We start from the raw sequence: 21,457 nt of genomic DNA, 5'->3' as shown, positions 1-21,457 counted from the left end.
TTCAAAAGATCCTTGTGCCTCTGCCTCCCAGAGTGCTAGGATTACAGGTGGGAGCCCCCACGCCTGGCCACGAGATGAGAATTTTGGAGCCTGAGGCCCTAGATGGAAAGGGATGAGTAAGTTCGGGGCTATGATTGGTCAGCCAGTGGGGAGCACAAGGGCACTGGCAAGCCTAGTGAGTGGTGGGAACGGAAGGCAGCAGAGCGCCTGAGAGCATGTGGGAGGGACAGTGGCTGTTCCCATGTTTGCCCAGAGTAAGCTCCTGCCCTCTCCTCTCATCTCAGACAAGTACTGGTGTCATCTGTCTTGATACTCCAAGACATCTTTGTCCCAGAGAGACAAGGTGAGGCAGGGAAGGGGCAAGCTGGTTGTGCCCTGTCAGGATGTGGACCTTTCACCCCTATCCCAGGAATCAGGGATGTGGCTCCTGCCCCAGCTTTACCATGAGGTACACCCCAGGCGTGTGCCCTCCAGTCCTCTCTCATCCCTGCTCAGCCTAATTCACAGGAACCTGGGTGGGGGCATGGGGTGGGAGTGTTCCCTGTGCTGAGTTTGCTGGGAGTAGGAGGACCCCCACGGGACAGGTACCCTTTCTTTCTTCACAAGGGACAGCATTTGGCAGTTGGAGTCAGGTGTTTCCATTGTTTCTAAATGCAGGAGAAAAAGGATCTGAAGAGCATCAGTTTGACCATGTCTTATGGAGTAGGTGAGTGGGAGCAAAAGTGAAAGTAGACACAGGAGTTCCAACTGTTTAACTGCATTAAGGGTTATCTGGTATCGAGCCGGAAACCCCACGCCGTGTATGCAGTTTACATCTCCTCCACTTTTGGAAATCCCATTTTGTTAGACTCATATATGACCAATTATGACACCAATAAAAATGAAAGAAATTGAACAGACACTAAAGCCTTCTTTATTTATTAGAATAGACAAATATTGAGTTAGAAGAACTTCCTTCAGGGCTACAAATGGAAACATAGTTCAGAAGAGAAATATTTTGACAGTAAACAAAAATTCTCGTAGATACCCCATTCTATTGACAGGCCTCCTTCTTGCCCATTTGGAAGGTGTTTCAAGTTGAGACTGTTCAGGGCAAGGACTGAGAAAATATACAACAAGCTCCTTTGTCTTCAAAAGTACTCTCACTTTTAATTAATGGAGAATTGAGGCTACTATGCACACATCAGTCTGGAAGGTAGAGAGGAAATCTGAATCACTGTTAAGATGAAAGTTTGTACTGGAGAATAAAAGGATATGAAGGTAGCATCAGGAAAGTCACCCCAGTCTCTGAAGATGGAAGCCACTGTCGAATGCAAAGGATGTATTTCAGCAACTTTTCTCTTGCTTCCTCCTTCCCCCAACAACACTGAAATAAAGGGAATGCCTGGAAGGTTTTTTTAGAAAACAATGAGAAATATAGGCAGATGTGTTATTGAAATACAGTCTTGGCTTATTGTGATAACACCGTTTCTTTCAAGTCTTCCTATTCCCAAATTAAAAATAAGCAGAGATGGGAGTAGTTATTATTTGCTTTCAAATCCTCTCCTTCCTACAGTCTATAAAAATGTTACAGAACTCTGGACCAAGATGAAAAGTACTAGTCATGAGAATCTGTGGAGCTCAAGAGGCTGAAGCAGGCGTCCTCAAACTTTTTAAATTGGGACAATTCACTGTCCCTCAGACCAGTGGAGGACCGGACTATAGTTTAAAAAAAAAACAACTATGAACAAATTCCTATGCACACTGCACATATCTTATTTTGAAGTAAGAAAACGGGAACAAATACAATTCACACTGCTTCATGTGGTCGCAGTTTGAGGACGCCTGAAAGGAACTCCACACCCCGTGACCTGGCGATTTGAGCAGGACTTGTGTGTGCTACTGTGGAGAACAAATGCAGGATACCAGGAGTGAGCGGGTTCCAGTACCAAATCCAGGGTCATTAGGAGGTAAGGTGGCAACATTCTATGCTTAATATTCAATTCTGCTCCAGAAGAACATGGTACCCAGGACAACCCAAAACTAGAATGCAAAGGAAAAAAAAGAGAGAGAAAGAAAAATAAATTAAGAAATTGTTTTCAAACGTTTCATACTTGGAAAAAAGTGATGTTGGGTTCATACAGGCTTAGGTGACAATAGATTTTTAAGAGTAATCTGCCTTCAATAGGCCCTTCAACAGGGCCTGATGTGACACCAAGTCCATTCTGTCCCAAAGTATTGCTTATCTCCGGCCACTTAGAGGCAACTTCTCTATTCCCACTTTCTGGCCCCAATTCCCATTCTAGATTCCCTGTCTTCTGGGGGTGCTGCCCTTTTCAGTCTAGGCTAAACTAGTCCCTTGGGGAAATTCTTTATTCTTCCTATCAAGACTAATTACCTTCCATGCCTTCCCATTTCGCAGTCAGGGTTTTCTGCTTCTAAATATCCAACTTTTCCTACTAAGGGACTTCCCATGTCTCCTAACATGTTTGTGATCTGGAACGGCTGCCTCTCAAAAATCCCACAGAACTCAAGATATCTGACAGAGGCAAGGAATTAGAATATCTGGGCTTTTTGTTTCAGACCTGGCACTTACTCCTAGGTAACCTTAGCCAAGTCACTTAACTTTCCTGAACCTCAGTTTCTACATCTGTGTGATAAATATAACATCTTCATATGCCTACCCCAGAGGTAGAAGAGTGAATGAGATAATGAAATGATAATAATGGGGCCCAATGTTGATTAGGAGAACTTTATACATCAGGCACTGTTTTAAGTGCTACATACTCGTTTGTAACTGAAGTTAGTGCTTCCAAAACTGTGGAGAAACTGAAGCACAGAGAAATAACTTACCTGTAGTTATAGAACTAGTAAGTGGTGGAGCTGGGATCCAACCGCAGGCAGAGTTTATCCAATTCACCACTAAGGGAAAGCCCTTTGCAAGCAGTAGTGAACAGAGCATGCTTAAAAGCTCTTCTCAAGCACAATTCTTGAGAACCCTGTTGAATTTCTCTGTTTCTAGTAAGATGAGAGACTGGCTGTCTGCCTAGCTACTGTTGTAGGAACTTAATATTAAAAATATTTTACATGGTGCCTTGTCTATAGCAGGCCTTCAGTGCTTTTCAATTTCAAGGGGGAACTTGTGGAAACATTGAGGGTTACAACTGGTTTGGAGTTCTAAGATACTCAAGAGCCTTTAAACGTTATCCTGTATTTTCTGCTAATGTGGCATGAATGGAAACTCCACGGCTATCATCTTTCATTCATTCAACCCACCATTGAACTACATGCTATGCCAGGCACATACAGTGGGGTGGGGGGACAAAGAGCAGCCCTTTCCCAGCCTTCTGTAGGCTCAGTTACATCACTGTGGAGTCATTCCAGGAGAGAGGTGTCCACAGGGTGCTGTGGAAGCTCTAAGAGGGTGGATTGAGGAATCATAAAAGGAGTTTATTTCCCTCTCCTTCCTGCCTCAGTTCATCACCCCTACCCAGCATTTCTTAAGATGTGGTAAACAGACACCCAAGGAACCATTGTAGGGGCATGTGATATCAAGACTCTTTGAATAATTAGCAGACCTTACTTGCTTTGGTCACCCTTTCCACATTTACACTAACGGTGCGAAGGAAGTGGAAGGTGAAGCTGCTGGAGTCTTAGCAAGAACCCAGGCCGAGGCATGGAACTATGTCAGGGATCATTATATTCCTCATTGTTATGCCCATGCAGTAAAAAATAAAAAGAGACAGTTTTACTTGAGATTGTCCGCAACGAAGCAGTAACTAATTTTATTAAACTTTGCCCTTTGCATGACAAAAAGGAACTGTATCTAAAGCAGCCCTGTTACATATGAGATCTGGTTGTCAGGAAGAAAAGCACTTGTGTGATTGAGTTATTATGCACTGAACTAGCCATTTTTTCCCTCATGAAACATCTTTTTTACTTGGAAAAAATGGCTCACACACAAGCTATGGTTACTCAGATTTGAGGGTGTGGCAGATATTTTGTCAAAAATGTACAAAGCGATCTGTCACTTCAAGGAAAACAACTGGCGATATTAGTTGCCAATGATGAATTTGAGCTTTTAAGCAAAATCAGAACTTCGGAAAACTTATAACTCACAATGAACTTGATAGCATCCCATTGCTTAAGGTCTTTTCCAATGGGGCAATATTAATGACTGTGACCTGTTGATATTGCACAAAGAGATTAGCCAACATTTGGAAGATCTGCATAACACAGTGAACCAATATTTTACCAAATAACCAATTCATGATGTTATTGAATTACCCATGGCTAAAGAATTTGTGCAAAATGCAAGGCAAACTAGTGTAATGTATTTTAATCTAACAGAGTATGAAAAGTTCATTAACATAGTTCCAGATTCCACATGGCAACTGGCCTTTAAGAAACTACTACCTATGTGTAGTGTCAAAGAATATTCACAATTATCTTCAGATATAGCTATTAAAGCACAATTTCTTTACAATTACATACCAATGAGAAAGACATATTTTCTTTAAGTCCTTCAATCTAGGCAACATATTACAACATATCACAACATATCGAGTGAAGGAGCAAATGGGAAAAATACAGCTGTCTTCCATTCAGCCAGACATTAAAGAGGTTTGCAAAAATGTAGAGCAATGCTGCTTTTCACATTTTTTCATTTTGTAAAACAGTTATTTTTCCACAAAAAATGTTGTTTACGTTGACTTGTAATTGGCATATTGTTGTCGTAAAAGGAATTAATATTTAAAACTTTCCTATGTTAATTTTTAATGAGGTAAATATCAATAGACATAGACCATACAGACAAAAGCTTTCTGGAGTCCTCAGTAATTTGTGAAAGTGTACATGTGTACCAAAATTAAAAATTTGGGACTACTTCTCTAATGCAATAGTTTGCAACTCTGATAGTAAACTGAAATCGTCTGGAGGAACCTCCCCCCTAAATCAACTGAATCAGAGCCTCAGATGTTGGGGTCTAATTATTTTTTTGTAAAGCTTCTGCAGGAAGTTTAAATGGGTAGCCAGGGCTGAGAACCCCCTGCTGTAACCTCTTGCTGCATAGGTGTGTCAGGTGAAGTGGGCAGCAGGAAATGATAGGGTTGGCAGTCAGCTCTTTGGAATGCATCAGCGCAGAGCCATGTAGGTAGGTGAAAGTCTTTGTTATCTCGCTGTAATGAATTAACAAGATCTGGGGATCTGGAGGAGCAGGCTGGCATTCAGAGTCTGGGCAGGGAAAGAGGCTGTCTAGCCACAGAAGGCAAGTGCATCCAAGTTAACCAGAAGAAGGGCCTGGTTAGGAGGGCACACCCTATTTCTCCCTCTCAAAGGAATCCACTGTTCTTACTCTGCTGCCAGAAGTTTCTTTCAGGCCTGAGGGTTTGTTTCTAAACCTTCTACTGTAGTTGAGGTAACCATTGGAAATCTCAGGATCTTTTCTTAATCATCATCCTTTCAGAAACAAAGTATTTGCTAGGAAATACTCACGGTCCAGCAGAGAATGGCAAATCCGAACCAGGCGACCCCCCAGGCATGCCGGTTCATTGGTCCAGAGATTAGGTCATAGCAGCCCTGGAGGAGGTGGCGATTCCACATTTGTATGAGAAGAACCAGAAAAAAAGATGGATAGGAAGGTATCTGAATAAATGCCACTTCAAAGTCCAGTTTCACATAACTAGGCTATTTCTGCTGGGGACAGCCAGCTGCTAAGAGTGCTTTGTTGAGGGAACACAAATAATATTGTTGAACAACGATTCTATAACACATTCATGTCTGTATTAATCTCATTAAAAAGTGCTGCTATTGGGCGGTGCCTGTGGCTCAGTCAGTAAGGTGCCGGCCCCATATACTGAGGGTGGCGGGTTCAAACCTGACCCCTGCTGAACTGTAACAAAAAAAAAAAAAAAAAAAGTGCTGCTATTTTAGCATAATTCTCTTTCTATTGAATACATGGAAAATATATTCTTAATAAAATTAGAATTTTTTTCTCTCCTCAAAGATTTTATTGGTGATTTATTTGAAGGCAGAGTTATCTTTTGGTTTGTTTTTAGATAAAAATGTTTCTAAGCTACAAACCCCAGGGTCCTCTGTTGCCCTGCATCACACCCCCTGAGTTCTCATTTGAGATCAGACTTCAACGTTTCTTTATTGGATTCTAATGAGATCCTGAAGGGTTATGGTGTGCATACAAAAAGTGATTAATTTTTATATATCAAATCATTCATTCATGCATGCCATAATCCAGTAAGGATTTAAACACAGCTGTTTTAATTGCTATGCAAAGTTCTGGAGTAGTACACATATATAAGGCTACAGCGCCGTCTGAGCAACCTCCACTACAGTACTGGCAGTCACAGGCAATGCCCAGGAAACACAATGACCAAGGCTGGTTCCTCCGGCCTCCACTCACCTTGAGTCCTAGAAAGTCTGGCTTTGAAGGCTCCCTCTAGTGGCTACAGGTGGCTACTTGAGGTTCTGTCTGTTTTTGCCTCTGTCCCACTCCCTTGTTAATAGTTAATAGGCCCTGCCTTCACTACACTTTGGTTTCTCCTTCATTTACCCTCCTCCAATTACATGACAGGCACTTCCATTCATTCAGATGCTCAAATGAGAACATCATGAGATTATCCTTAATCAACTATTTTTCATCCAACATTCAACACTTATGCAAATCCTTTTGGGTCTAATTCACAAATATATTCCAAATCCAAACAATTCTTATCATGTCTTGGTGCCACTGTGGTCCACCAGGGGCTGACTCCAAGATTAGTCTGAGAGCCTCCTGACTAGCTTCCCTGAGACCTGAGGTCCACCTTAGCCTCTCTACTGGACTTCAGCAGGTGCCAGAGCCATCCTTATAAAATATAAATCAGATCAATTCACAGCCTGCTCAGAACCCTCCAGTGGCTTCCTGACACCCTAAATATGCAATTTTAAGTCCTCAGCCTGGTCTAGGAGGCACTATATGACATGGTCCTGCCTCTCTGTTTAATCCCATATTCTATTACCACAGGCAGTTTTACTGCAAAGCTAATGAACTTTATAGGAGTTTCAGGGTCTCCTACTTGCAAGATCATTTCAAGGCCTAATTTTGTACCTAATTTTGTATGCATGTTTCAAAGTTGTTTTTCCTAAGGAGGAAAAAAGCTTCCTACAAAGTTCATAGGTTTCAGTCCCCACAAAAATCTGGCTCCATCCCTTCCAATTCATCTTTTACACTGGTCTCATCACACTGATGTTCTAGATATTCCTACAAAATGCTAAGACTGCTCCCATTTCCGGTACTTTGCTCCCCTTCTCCCTTTGTTTAAAACTCCCTTCCTCAATCTGCCAGTGCCTCATTTCCTACTTAATTCAGACCTCTGCAACATCTCAGCAAAGCCTGTCCTGATAACTAGAGAGAGAGAAACATTCTCTCCCCCGTCCTACTCTCTACACTCACTCTGCTCAGGACACTTATCACCCTCTGGAATTTGGCCATGTCTTTGTGTGGTAACAGGTCTATTGTCTGTCTCCCATACTACGATAGAGTACAAGCTCCATGATGGTGGGGAATTCACCTTGTTCATTGCTGAATCTCCTGACCTCCTAGAGCAAGTGCCTGGTCCAACGTGGGCACCTAGTAAACATTTACAGAATGAATGGAAGGCAGTGCCTGGAACTCAGTGGGTAGGGCGCAGGCCATGCACACCGAGGCAGGCAGGTTTGAACCCGGCCTGGGCCAGCTAAAAAACAATAATGACAACTACAACTACAGAATGAATGGAACATAACAGTAAGTACTAATGCCAACAGTATCATTTGCAACATGCTTGATGGCTCACAGAGCACTATGGTATCATTTGCTCATTTGATTCTTTCAACAATCCTGGGAAGTGGTCATTCATCTAAATATACAGAAGAACCCAGATATGCCTGGTGCCAGGCACTGGGCGAGGGGTTTAGCTGAGACCTGAAGGCCACCCTTGCCTCCCAACTGGATTTCACCTGGTGCCAGAGTCATCCTTGTAAAATATAAATCAGATCAATTCACAGCCCTGCTCAGAACCCTCCAAGGGCTTCTTGCCACCCTAAATAATGCACTTTTAAGTCCTTGGCCTGGTCTGGCCTTCATGGAGCTTTCAGACATTAACTCTCTTCCCATCTAGTGCCTTTTCGTGATGCTAATCAGGTTAGTGGTGCTTTCCTTGACCTTCCTTAGTTTCATCATAAAGTTCTTGAGGCGTAGTGATCAGAAGGTGCACATAGCCTTTCCGAGGCAGAGGGACCATGATGTAGAATATATACATTTGCATCTGACACACCCTGAAATTTTGGTGGGTTTCTACTGTTGCCACACTGATGACTTCCCTAATGCTGTGTCGTTACTCTTTGTGGCTATGGCAGCACATCTGAGCACGGGAGATCATGAAAAGCTGTGGTACAGATGTGGAAAGCAGGGCCATTCGCTTCTTCATCTACCCGCCTACTGAACACTGAGCACCAGCTTTGTGCCAGCTGACCTTCAATCTGAAAGTGCAGTTATTATTTATTCCCAAAGAGTCCAGCATTTTTCAATTATTTGATAAGCTGGCACGCAACTAGCCTTCCTCCAAGGCGTAACTCCTAGAGCAGTGGGCAGCATTTTGGTGAGGTTGTCAGCAGATGCAGGCTACAGGTGTGTGGGCTTCTCATCAGGGCACTGGGAACTGTTATCAGGTCCTAATTGGCTTAGAGTGTGTGCTCTGGAGCCTGACTGCTCAGGTTTGAATCTTGACTATTAACTAGTTAGGCAACCTTGGGCAAGGTACTCATTAACATCTCTATATCTCAGTTCCTCATCTGTAAAATAGGAATCCTACTGCCACCTCCTTTTGAACATTAAAGGCACTTGGAATAGTGCCTGGCATTTAGAAAGTACTGGATAAATGTTCATTTGCATGATCATAATCATGTCATCCTCATCAGTGTGGAAACACTTTTTCAAGGACCATTTGTATGTAAACTACTGTCTACCTGAATCACCAACATAACATTTTATTATGATTTTCCTACAATGCCACTGAGTAAGGAATGTGGATTTATAATTACTGTATGTACCTTCAGGGACTGCCATGGCTTTGAAACAGGCAAAACATTACTTTTGTGTATCGTCCCTTCCAAGGTATGTTTTGCAGAAATAGACCGAATAAAACTTTGTTCAATGTAAATATTTCTTGACCTACCAATTCTATACATTCTACAAACTGTTTTTATTTAAAGAAAGTGAAATTTGCTATTACAATTCTTATGCTCTGTTAATTTTATTAAAACGTAAATGTGCTTGTATCAGTCCTGGTTTAGCGTTTTGCAGGTTTCTGGCAGAGAAGAAAACAGTTTCCATGAGGCTTAGGAAAAAGAATGTAGAATTCCTTACAGAGAGTTTACCTCCAGCTGACCAGGATTTTTCTTTGAAGAGTAGAAGGACCTTCTGGCAGGTTTTGGGACTAGAGCACACTCACCTGATTGTGGTAGTAACCAGGCACTCCTAGTTTGCAAGCGTCTAGGTTGAGAGGCTCTTTGAGATTGTTCATAACACAGCACTGACGGGGCCACGGGTAGTCGGCATCATTGTTCTCTGTACGGAAGGCAGACGTGTATCTCTGCCAGTCTGATGGACCATTCACACCACAGCAATTGTCCTGTCAGTGGGTAAGAGAGACAGAGTTCTCTTTCACGGTCTTTACTAGAGCCTCAGGGTAGCAAATGAGATTTTATACAGAAAGGAGATACGGAAAGTGTACCGTATGTTAGGTTTACTGAACAATCCCGAAACAGGACCTGCAGATATTGGCAACTTACATTTTAGAGCCTACAAAATAGTTTCCACATTCATTACTTGACTAGCCACTAATGAGCTCTGTCACCTTTGATACATTACTTAAACTCCCTAAGCCTAATTTTTTCTTAACTGTAAAGCTGTTAATACAGATAGTAACTACCTCATAGAGATTTTGTAAGAATTAAGGGGTTAATACACTGTGTTTCATACAGTGCCTGGCTTATGGTAAATCCTAATAAATGTTAATTATTATTAATACTGTACTAATACTTTGATACAACAATGCGAGAGGTATAATTATTCTGATATCACGTAAGCAAATTGAGAATAAGAAAATTAAAAATTTTAGGGGTGAAGAAATTTTGTGTAATTTTTCTTGTTTTACTTTTCTATATTTTAAAATTTTTTCTGGAGTAATTATGTATGACTTTTACATTGGGAGAAAATGAACTGGAAAAAAATGAACAAAAGTCTGGTGGTACACAGCTATGCCTTTACATGGGAAGGAAGATCAATTAATACATAACTGATATCCTTACACTCTGGATAGAATTGAGTATGGAGGATAAAGCACAATTCCTATCACTTTCTTACCTTATTATAAATTCTGCTAAAGTGTTTCAAAAGGGAGGAAGTTGTTAAACCTACAAGTGTCTGTCAGCTTTTAGAATAAAGGTATCCAAGCAGGCTTGATGACAAACCAGCCATCTTAAAGGATATCCACTTTTACCACTGGACTATGGGCAATACCTAACCAGGAAAAATAATCATTCTGTATTTTGACATGAGTGTTCTGGGAAAGTTTGAGCTAGGCTTATTTGAGACTATGATTTAAGTAGAAACAGAGAGAGTTATGGTTCCAGAATTGAGCTCTGCAGTGCTCTAACCTTTAGGTTTTGGAAAAGAGTAAAAATACAGTGAAGGAGATTGAGAGTGAGCGAGCAACGTGACAAATGCTGATGAGATGTCAAGAAAGATAAGGACAGAAACTTAGCCATTGGATTTAGCAGGGAGGGAGTAATTGTCAACTATGATAAGGGTTATTTTGTAGGGTCAAGAGGTTAGAGGCCAATCATAGGTTGAAAGTGGATGAAAGGTGTAAAAGTGGAGAGAGTATCTCTTTTCAGATTTGCTATAAAATGAAACAGAACAACAGTGTAACAGAATCATGGGTGAATGTTGGACAAAAGTTCTTTGCAAAGGCTGCATCATATTCCATGGTATACATATACCACAATTTATTAATCCATTTGTGGAATATTATGCAGCCTTAAAGAAAGATGGAGACTTTACCTCTTTCATGTTTACATGGATGGAGCTGGAACATATTCTTCTTAGTAAAGTATCTCAAGAATGGAAGAAAAAGTATCCAATGTATTCAGCCCTACTATGAGACTAATTTATGGCTTTCATATGAAAGCTATAACCCAGTTATAACCTAAGAATAGGGGGAAGGGGGAGAGGAATGGGGGGGAGGATGGGTGGAGGGAGGGTGATTGGTGGGATTACACCTGCGGTGCATCTTACAAGGGTACATGTGAAACTTAGTAAATGTAGAATATAAATGTCTTAACACAATAACTAAGAATATGCCAGGAAGGCTATGTTAACCAGTGTGATGAAAATGTGTCAAACAGTCTATAAAACCAGTTTATGGTGCCCTATGATTGCATTAATGTACACAGCTATGATTTAATATTAATGGAAAAAGTTCTTTGAAAAGATGGGGACAATTGCAGGGGTCCTCAAACTGTGGCCCGTGGGCCACATGAGGTGGTGTGATTATATTTGTTCCTGTTCTATTTTTTTTACTTCAACATAAGATATGTGCAGTGTGCATAGGAATTTGTTCATAATTTTTTTTTTAAACTATAGTCCGGCCCTCCAGTGGTCTGAGGGACAGTGAACTGGCTCCCTGTTTAAAAAGTTTGAGGATGCCTGATTTAAGGTGTTCATGTAGGATGATGTGAGGGAGAAACCGATGAGGCATCTCAGAGCAGGAAGATTGCTGGTGTAAAGGGATCAGAAGGCAGAGCAGACGTCAGGGGACTGGACGGAGGAAGTCCAGTTTTCATAACAAGAGCAAAGGCAGAATACACGGGTGAAGATCCAGGTAGATTTGGTGGTAGAAAGAGATAGTTCTTGTTTAGTTGCTCCCATGTTGCCAATAAGATACCAGGTCAGGTCGTTGGCTGGGAGTGAGGGTGAGGAGGGGTGCTGCGGGTGTGAAGAGAGGGAAGAGCATGCAAGTGAATTTTTTTGGAAAGTATACCAAGAAATGTTGAGTACCCATTTTAGCTTTGCGCTCTAAAATTTAACTTGAAATTGTTAATAGCATGGTTGTGTGACTTTTCCCAGCATTGTTTAGCCCTTAAATGGAGAGTAAGGCAAAAAGCCTTACCCGGGACTCAAATACTAGTTAGCTAAGGAGGAGAACATGAAAAGGGCGATAGAAAATAAACATGTGGCCAATTACGTGGAGTCCTGATGGGGGAAAATTTACAATGGGGATAGTGGAATAAATAAAAGAAATTATAGAAGATAGTGGTCAGAGAGTGGAATTTTCTTAGGTGGCACAGTTATTAGTGAGGATATGTTGGCTATGGCCCTGGAAGAGGGTGGCTGAGATGGAGTGGAGGACACGATTTTTGGAATAGGGTAGGGAAGAAGCTGTGAAACCAGATGTTGGCTGAGTCATCTATGTGGATGTTAAAGTCTCGAGGTAGGATGACAGGAGGATGTGTAAAGAAGTGGACAGTGAATGTGATACTGAAGTCTCTAATGAAGGCAGGAGAACAACTGGGTATAGGAGACTGGTAAATGAGGGCAAAGGGGGGGGCAGATAGACACTGTGATGTGAACTTCTAGCGTTTGAAGGAGGAAGGAAATAGATGGCAGCGAAGGGAGCAAGCAGGGCACCTAGCCCATGTCCAGGTCCTGTGGTGCACGGGTACGGCAGAAATATGAGAAGGTGAAGGGAGGCAGTGCCCCCAGGCGACAGCCGGATTTCTGATGAAGCAGGAGAATTCAGAGGAGTGGAGGCTGGAAGAGGGTACTCATGACAGATGGCGAAAGTTGGTGTGAGCTGGGGACGGGGAGCGGGGGCCAGGGTGGGAGCCGGGTCAGACTCAGATTCACATGAAGATCAGAAATTTGGGTACACAGGCAATGTGGGGGTCATGACGGGTAATCTGAAAAACTTGGACTTGTGATAGTATTTTGAGATAAACCTAGACATAAGGTATGATTGCAAGTGAGAGAAAGTTGGGGGATCAAATCAAGTCATAGCAGGTCCTGGTCCTTAGCAGGATTAGCTCACAGGAGGTATGAAAAAGTACCACAAAGGGAAAACAGGCAATGCTTGCCACTTGAATTCACTGTGGGCTAGAGAAGACATTTTTCTTTTACTGTAAATGATGATCTTAAACGTGCCTGCTTGTCAAATGTAAATGATAAACTGAGTTCTAAGAGGTAGAGTGTGTGATTACCTTAAATTTCTTGACAATGCCATTGTTCTTATAAATGTAAAATAATCAGCATGATAGTTTGAAATAAAATACAGATCTAGGGGCCCCACTGAGTCATGTGTACAACGATCCTCCTCCCCCACCAATAAATAAAGATGGCATGTCCCCAACACCATGGGCCTTACCTGGAGCATGAGCCGGTCCCAGGTTTTGGTGACTCCGTTGTTTTTCCACTGGTCATCATTGTTTGGAGGGCTATTGTTCTGGTACCTCTCTAGCATCTGCTTCAGGAAGAGGTTGGGCGTGAACTATGGTGGGAGCAGGCCACAGAAGAGGAAGGGTTAACACACTCCTCTCCAAGGAGGGGAAAATACTTTTCCCAGCCTGTTTCTAGGGAGACTGAACATCCTTTCCTGGAGCAAAACGTAGTCAGAGGCACCAAGTACAGTTGGATGGGGCTGCCTTGGGCTGGGGAATGCCCTCGTGTAGGGAAGAGACCCCCTATCTTCAGAGAAATCACTGTGAGACTAGCTGGCATTGTTGGGAATCTTAGGGTAGGGACACAGAGGAAGGGATAGAAAGATGCTGAATTGAGAGCAAGTCTGGGCTGAGGCAGACTGTGGACCATCCCATTGGAAGGCCCATGTCCTTGGCAGAGAGGTGAAATGCAAAGGGGTCAGGCTGTCAGGGCCCGGATTCTTGCTCTTTCACTGGCTAGCTACATAACTTTAAACAAGTTATTAATTCTTTATATTTTTGTCTCTTTTTTTTGGCTTAAAAATAATAGACTTAATGCCTATTTCATAGGATTATAAGGATTAAGTAAAATCACGTATGTATTGTTACTGCGTATGTTAGATTGCCCGGCACATAGCAAGAGGGTAATCCATGTCAGCTACATATTATTAGCATTGTGATGATGATAGTTCGTATGATCGTTTTGCTCTGTGCTTTCTGAGGTTATACTCACGAAGTCTCTCTGTGTTGCTGCTGTGATACAAGATGCCACCTCAAAGGCATACACTATAAACATCAGAATGAAATACTGGAAAGGAAACACATGAGGAGAAAGAATTACATTTACCCACAAGGAGAGACTTTCCCAAATGCATGTGATGATTTTTCAGCACATTCATCTAAATATAAATATCTAGTCATTTGTGTAGTCACTCTACAAACCCTCACTGATCAGAGGCTTGGAATGGGGCTTGGTGCTGGTCAGCTCAGCTCCCTTCTTTTTGCCTGAGAACAAACAGCCATTGAATACAGAACTCTCTCAGTCCAGTATCTTGAATTTCTATTTTAATTGGGAAAAACAAGTATAAGAGAATGAACTGACATGGGTGTGTACACGCGTGTGCATGTTCAGTGGCTGGCAGGCGAGTCTGAGGGTCTCACACACCACGTAGCACTCATAAATCCCTTCTAATTGGGAGAAGTTTTCTTTATGGTTTGTTGAAACTTTATTTTTATTTTTTTCCACTGTTAAAGTCTATATAATAGCTTGCCCCATAAAGAGAGAACACCAGAATAGGTTAGACTTTCTTGCTATAGCGAGCTCAAATATTAAAACTTTAAAATCACAGAGGTCAGAAAAGGATGAAGTGGCTCCTGTTTAACATCCTCTGTCCCCCTAACACGTGTCTGGTCTCATCAGCCCCAGGCACACTGCAATCTGCTGGCATCCTCCTCACTCACTGCGTCCTCCAGTTACATCTGCTCAGGTGAGTGAAATGGAGCTTGTGGTGTGGAGGTGTGTGTGTGTGTGTGTGTGTGTGTGTGTGTGTGTGTGTGTGTATGTGTGAGTGATGTCTCCACATGACACTGCTCCTATTTCTGGCTGGAAAATAAGCAGCAAATGGCCTCTGCATCCGGGCTGTGGACTGTTGGCGAGACTTCCTTCTTGGCCTTCCTCAGCCTTGCACATACATTTTCAATCCTCGGGTCCTTCATGGGCAGTGCCACTGGGGAAGCCAGGAAAAACTGTCCTCCCTCCTTGAGGAGAGGAGGCTCTCTGAGCAGGACCCTCTGCTGTGCTCACCGCACAGAAGATGGCTGCGGCTGCAGAGTTAACAGCAAAAGTGGCAGCACCATCAGAGGCCCCACAACACTTTTTTCCTGTGTTGGCTGCCATCCCAGAGCTTCACTGGCTTCTCTCACAGAGGCTCCAACCCTTTACAGGCACCGCAGAAAGAAGGCACAGTGAGGGTGTCTTCTCCTGCAGCCCCTCGGAGGGGCACTGCTTTCTCTGTCCTTCCCCTGCTCAGTTCTCTTGGCTGTCAGTCACACACACAGCTGGCCCCAAATGAAGCTGGGATGTCAGTGAAGGTGTCTTTAGGGACACTTGCCTGTCTTTTACTTTTTCTCTGCATTTCTTTTTCCGCCTTCCGAAAGTGGATACTTTTGCCCCAGAACTAACTCACACTAAGAAATCAGAGGATGTAAATGTTCTGCATTCCCTGGGTACCAGGACAACAGCTCAAGGAAAAGTAAACCAACAAGCACCTTAAGTTGCTGGACTGGTTCTATAAAGCTGGAACTCAAGTCATGTAGCATTTGGGTCAGAGGTTTGTTTCAGGCATGGGAAGCTTTGGTGCTGTCTTATCACAGTGTAAGAAATGCTTCCCTGAGCACAGGGACAAGGAACCAGGCTCTAACCCAGCACTGAGGTTTTCCGGCTCTGCTGACTGCACGTTCACTCCTTCTGCTAAGATCTTACTGTAGGTGGGGCAAAAGCCCTCTGTGGGTACACAGAGTTAGAGCCCCCACAGGCAGATAAGAGCTGAAGTTGTACCCTTACGGTGGTGCTTACTAAGGTTTTCCAGGGTTCCTGAAAAGCTGAGTGACTGACCATGTGGGAAGTATAGACCATGATACAAAATCATCAACTTTGAGCTCAAAATATTTGAAAGGCTTATACTCCCTTATAAAGGCTCATACGTATTTTGTATTTTTATATCATAATATATTAATGCCTGAGTAATGTTAACAAATTTTAAACAGCTTATTGTCAAGAGAAAAAAAAAATCTACAAATTCTTATTCTGTCTCTCCTTTGGCCTATATAGCTTCTGTCTGTGTCTGTTGGGTACATTTAGACACCATCTAAAGGAACACAGATCTGGAAAATTTTCAGTATGGTTACCCTTAGGTGTCTGCCCTCTGCCTTCTCTGTACTGGGGTCTTCTGGACTTGCAATAGGGGAGGGCATCCTTGTCCCCACATGGACAGTCTCCACTGCAGGGAGAGTCTTCCCTTCCCCCTTCCCCTCACCTGGCACTTGCTGCTCCCACCTCCCCCAGTGAAAGGCAAAGCATTGTGCTTGGTGAGGAAGAAATGATTCATTAGAATTGATCCAGGAGGCAGCCATAGAGAGTTGTAAGTTCTTACCGCCAGAAGGATTTTCCTGTTGGACTTCATGATGCCTACAATGCCTAGGACAGACAGACAGAACAGGCAGATGCCAACAAACATGCCGATCCAGGCAGCCCCATAGATGTCATCATTGTCGGTAGCTTCCAGCAGTGGGTAGAGGCTGTGTTGATCAGATACAAAGAAGATGCACTCTGCAGTCAGGGCGATGCCACACATCTGGGGGCAAGCCAAGGGGGGCTATGTCAGGCTTGCAGCCAGAAGCACAGCTTGGGGAAAGGGGGTGGAGGGTGGGGTAGGTAAGAGAGACCAACTCCCTCTCCTGTTCTATGCAACTGACTTAAACGCCCCATTGCTAGGAAATCAAACAGCTACTAGCATCCTACTAACTGGCTGCATACCTTCCTCCACATGTCACTCTGTCTATGTGGGAAAAGACCAAGATCATTTCAGACTATCCATAATGTCCTTGGGTCATAACCACTCAGATGATATGAAGATAATCCCCCACCCCCACTGCCTCACTGCCCAAACTCCTGGGTTGTAATATTTGAGCTGGTCCAAGTCATATTTATCAGGTAGAGCTGGAAGGAACCTTGGTGGTTATCTTGCCCAATGCTTGAATTTTATAGATGAGGGATCTTAGTCCTGAAAGGCGATGACTTGTCCAGAGTCACATGGGAGTTAAAGGCAGAGCTGGGCCAACAGCCAGCTCTCCTGACTCCCACACAAGTGCTGTCCAACCCCACTGTGCCCACACAGTTTGACCTCCAAGCCATTCTCATAGGCCTCTGTATGAGAACAAGAGATAAAAACATCTTTCCCCCAAACCTTAACTAGAGTCCCATGGAAATCAAATCCAGGTAAAATAGGAAACACCAAAGTAGGTGTGAGGTCGAAGTGTTTGGCTGACATGACTTTTTTTAGATCCTGTGTTTTAAAGTTGGGAAGGCAATCCTATTTCTTTCAACTATGATCTTTGGACATATTACATAGTTAAATGTAATTATATATATATTAAATTCTAGTTAGCATATTTGCTAGCATAATTCTAAAAATGAAGAATAATGTAGGGAGCTGGCAAGTGCAACATTATTTCCCTTCAAACTCTTGCTTTTGATTAATCTAGAGTCATGATTACAGGCCAAGAAGAATTTCCTGAGAAATATTTATTACTTACACCAATAATCACATTTCCAAAAATCAGCAGACCCTGGACACAGCGAATGGTGGAGTCATCTTTGGCCATCTTCAGGATTTTCCACAAGCTGAGGTCACAGTTGAGAACATTATAATTTAATGGGACTGGGTGACAAATACTGCTACAATTTTCCATACCATGACTACATCAGACCATTGTTCACTGCCTTGCTATGTCACACATCCAAATCATCCAAACCAAGTCACACATCATTCAGCAATGGAGAAAATTTGATTACTAAGCTTAGTAATCGCAGAAAGTTTATAAAAGAGAAAAGACAAAGCTTTCCCGAGTTTTATCAGTGTGTTTTAGGAGTTCTTTCAGGAATGGTTTGTACAGAATCCACACTTCCGAGTGGTGGGCTGAGCCCCACAAAGGCAATGAGGGCACAGGAGCAGACCTGCCTGAAGTGGTGATGGAGGGCAGGACCTGGGCACACCGAGGGCTCCTGGCACAGCCCTCAATGCCCGTGGCTAGAGCAAACTGAAACCCAAGGGGCAAACACATGGCAAGTGTTGGTGGCTGGTTCCCATATGGAATATGGGCTGCTGTTAAAAACCACTATTTTCTAAAAAACAAAACATTATTTTCTGAGTTATTTTTTATTTTTTACTTTTTGGGGGGTTTTTGATGCTTTTTTTTAATTAATATTAAATCGTAGCTGTGTACACTAATGCGATCATGGGGCACCATACATTAGTTTTTAATCCTCAAAAAAAAAAGTTGGCAAATAAAAAAGCCCCCTGTCCCATAAGAGATGAAGTGCAGAGAAAGGACAACTGGCAGTTATCTCCTTCTGTGTGTCACTCTACCAGGGACTTTGCATGCACACATCTGGTTCTTGCAACCCAATTAGCTAGGAAAAGAAAAAAAGGTGAGAAGTTTCCATTTTACAGATCAGGAAACTAAAGCTAAATTGGTAATTAAGTTTCCTGAGGTCTCCCAACCAGTAAGTGGCAGAATTGGGCTGGAGACCTTGGTCAGTGGGACTCCAGAGCCCAAGCACTTCCCTGCGGCCCACACCAAGTGCCACCCCAGAAAATAATAGGCTTAGTTGCCAGGCATAGCTGAACATGGTTCTTTCATATCCCTGAGCATTTTCTGGAAGGAACACAGGAGCAAATGGATGAGTCAATCACTTGGGTTTCTGCACTTGAAACACCTTGAGAAAAAAACCACATTTCTCAACATTATATTAATTAAATTTATTAATTAACCAATTCATGCATTTGTGCTCAAAAATAAAATATATTAAATGATATAATTTTTGTTTAGAGAGCATACAAAGATATCCAGGGGGGATTGTTGTGGTCTAGGATTTTTTGCTTTCGTAGGGAAGCCAAGATCCATTTCCAAATAGAATCTATGTGGAAGATCCTAAATCCTGGGGCGTTCCAAGGAAGGAAGATGTAAGCTTTGTAGGATGTGTGTGGTTTTAAGAAATAGAAGTGGGAATGTGAGGGAGTAGGTTAGGCTTGGGCAACATTCCTCCTGGTAAAGAGAAAAGGGAAAGTTAGGGAGCGGAGACAGAGGAGCAAGGCATCCAGGAGATAGCAAACCAGCCAGTTTGGCCAAAGTCCCAGTTTGTGTAAGGAATCCCTGGGAGGCAAGGCTTCTATTTGACTCAGGCCTTGGTAAATTTTAACTTCATTGTTACACTCTAAGTATTAATAACCTTCCAAGTAATATTAACCATCTCTAAATATTTTCCCTGACCTGTTAAGCTGAGTAGTTGTGGCAATTTGAATTAAAATTTCTGAGTATTTTTTGGTTCAGAATTTGTCACACAGGGGATACTCCGTCATTGTTTGCTGAAATAATGGAAAAAGAATCTGGGCCATTGTTACAAGATTCCCGTGCGTAGCAGTTTCTGCTGAGAAATACCATTGATTTTTTTCTGCTTAGAAATATCATTCACTCTCTCTAGCAACTGTAGAGAATTAGACTGAGCAGAGTCTTAGTGTCCTGAGGAGTTAAGGCACAAATTCCCCCGAGGGGGAGTCTTACTCATGGGGCTGGTTGAGTCACATTGTAAAGTTCACTCTGGGTATGTACATTATCCCTGACCAGTTGGGTTACTATCTCAACCGCACACAAATAAATAGATGGCGAGAGTTAGAAGCTCGGATAACAGAAGTCTGGAGAGTAAAGGGCAGAAATCTGGAGAGGCACCATTTTCCACCAGTTCCAATTATATACCCATGTGTCAGGGATCAGCCTATTTTGGTGATTAGTTGGGATTAAAGAACAGGAAGAAGATAATTTCTTCCTTCAAGGAGTTTAAAGTGTGATGACAGGAACATGGACTTGAAGCAAAAATGGCTAAAAAGGGAAAAAGTAGGGCTGTGGAAACAAGGAAAGGGTTGGCTAGAGGGACCACCAACGGGCCTTTTCTTAGACCAGAAAGGAGCCAAAGGGCCCTGAACAAGGAAGGTGGCCTAAGTGACCAATTATGCTCAAGACACACAGACCTTTTCCAGGACAACCCTGCTGCACAGAGTTTAGACAAGGAGAGAGGACAAATGAACGCTCTGTAGGAGAACTGCACTAGTCAGAATTAGGGTAGAAAATGCAGATGAGAGTGGAAGGGAAAAAAAGAAGGAGGCAGAGAGAAGCCTGCTCTGAGCACAAAGAAAAGCATAACTGGAAGAGACCTAGATGGGGTCGTGGGAGGAAATGCCAGGACGTAGCTCAGCTGTGGGTTTGGGAAGGAAGGATATATTGAGGGGCAAGGATTTCTGAATTTGCTGGCTCTTAAATTTTTTTTTCCTGTTTTTTGTTCTCTTTTTCTCCCTTCGACCTTTGGCATCAATGGAACATAATAACTTAGAAAGCCACTCCTGCTGTCTTCTAACATAATGAAATAGTGACCAAAGCTGCCATTCAGTGGGCACTTGGGCTGCTCTTGCCTCTGTGTTAGTCACTTTCTATGCATACTCTCAACGGACCGAGAGATGTATTTGTTTCCTACGGCCGCTGCAACAGGTTACCACAAACTTAGTGACTCAAAACCACAGAAATGTATTATCTTATAGTTCTAGAGAGCAGACGTCTGAAATGAGTCTCACTGGGCTGAAATCACAGGGCGAGCAGGCCTCTGCTCCTTCTGAAGGATCTAAATAAAGAATCTATTTTTTTGCCATTTTTTACTGATGAAAAGGTGGTTTGGAGCGATTAATTTGTCTAAGGCCATGTTGCTAAAAAGTGCAGAAGCTGAGATCCAAACCCAGGTCTTCTTGGCTCCAGATCATTTGGTAAGCACTCTATAGAGTTTATAAAGGACTGTACCATAGCTAGTGCTTTCAGTAGGAACAGAAAATTGGAGCAGAGAGAACAGATACATTTTGCTTGCTCAGGAGACTCTAGTATGCGTGGAGAACCTGTGGCCTCAAGGCCCATGTGGCCTTCCAGATCCCAAGTGTGGCTTCTCAATCGAATTCAGTCTTTACAGAACAAATCCCTTTATTAAAAGGATTTGTTAACTATAGTCCAAAAAAAAAAAAAAAGAGAAGAGGAGGGAAAGGAGAGGGGGAGGACAGGAGGAGGGAGAGTATTTGGTGGAACCTCACCTAATGTGCACAATGCAAGGGCACGTGTCAAAACTAGGAAGAGTAGAGTATAAATGTGTTAACAC

The 21,457-nt window shown here is 42.7% G+C and overlaps 1 protein-coding gene and 1 pseudogene across 2 annotated transcripts in view; both read right to left on the bottom strand.

Annotated features, from left to right (window-relative positions):
- Positions 1-896: 896 nt before the first annotated feature.
- The window catches only part of UPK1B (uroplakin 1B), a 32,193-nt gene continuing 11,632 nt past the window's right edge, over positions 897-21,457 (bottom strand). The window contains exons 2-9 of one of the 2 annotated variants that reach the window (XR_008374931.1): positions 17,803-17,890; positions 16,641-16,841; positions 14,222-14,296; positions 13,437-13,559; positions 9,465-9,644; positions 5,473-5,556; positions 1,906-2,022; positions 897-1,208 (exon numbers count right to left, since the gene is read on the bottom strand). Coding sequence is in view for 1 of the 2 variants with exons in the window: in XM_053565302.1 (XP_053421277.1) it covers positions 1,972-2,022; positions 5,473-5,556; positions 9,465-9,644; positions 13,437-13,559; positions 14,222-14,296; positions 16,641-16,841; positions 17,803-17,871 (783 nt within the window). In the remaining variant the exon portion in view is untranslated. Of the gene's footprint in view, positions 2,023-5,472; positions 5,557-9,464; positions 9,645-13,436; positions 13,560-14,221; positions 14,297-16,640; positions 16,842-17,802; positions 17,891-21,457 lie in introns of both variants that reach the window. The other variant, XM_053565302.1, reaches the window with a different exon arrangement.
- LOC128568275 (uncharacterized) lies at positions 14,733-14,864 on the bottom strand (annotated as a pseudogene).

Source organism: Nycticebus coucang, chromosome 16 (assembly GCF_027406575.1).
Source record: "Nycticebus coucang isolate mNycCou1 chromosome 16, mNycCou1.pri, whole genome shotgun sequence".
Taxonomy (NCBI): Eukaryota; Metazoa; Chordata; class Mammalia; order Primates; family Lorisidae; genus Nycticebus; species Nycticebus coucang.
Note: the sequence above shows the minus strand (reverse complement) of the source record. Positions and strands in the feature narration are given on the sequence as shown.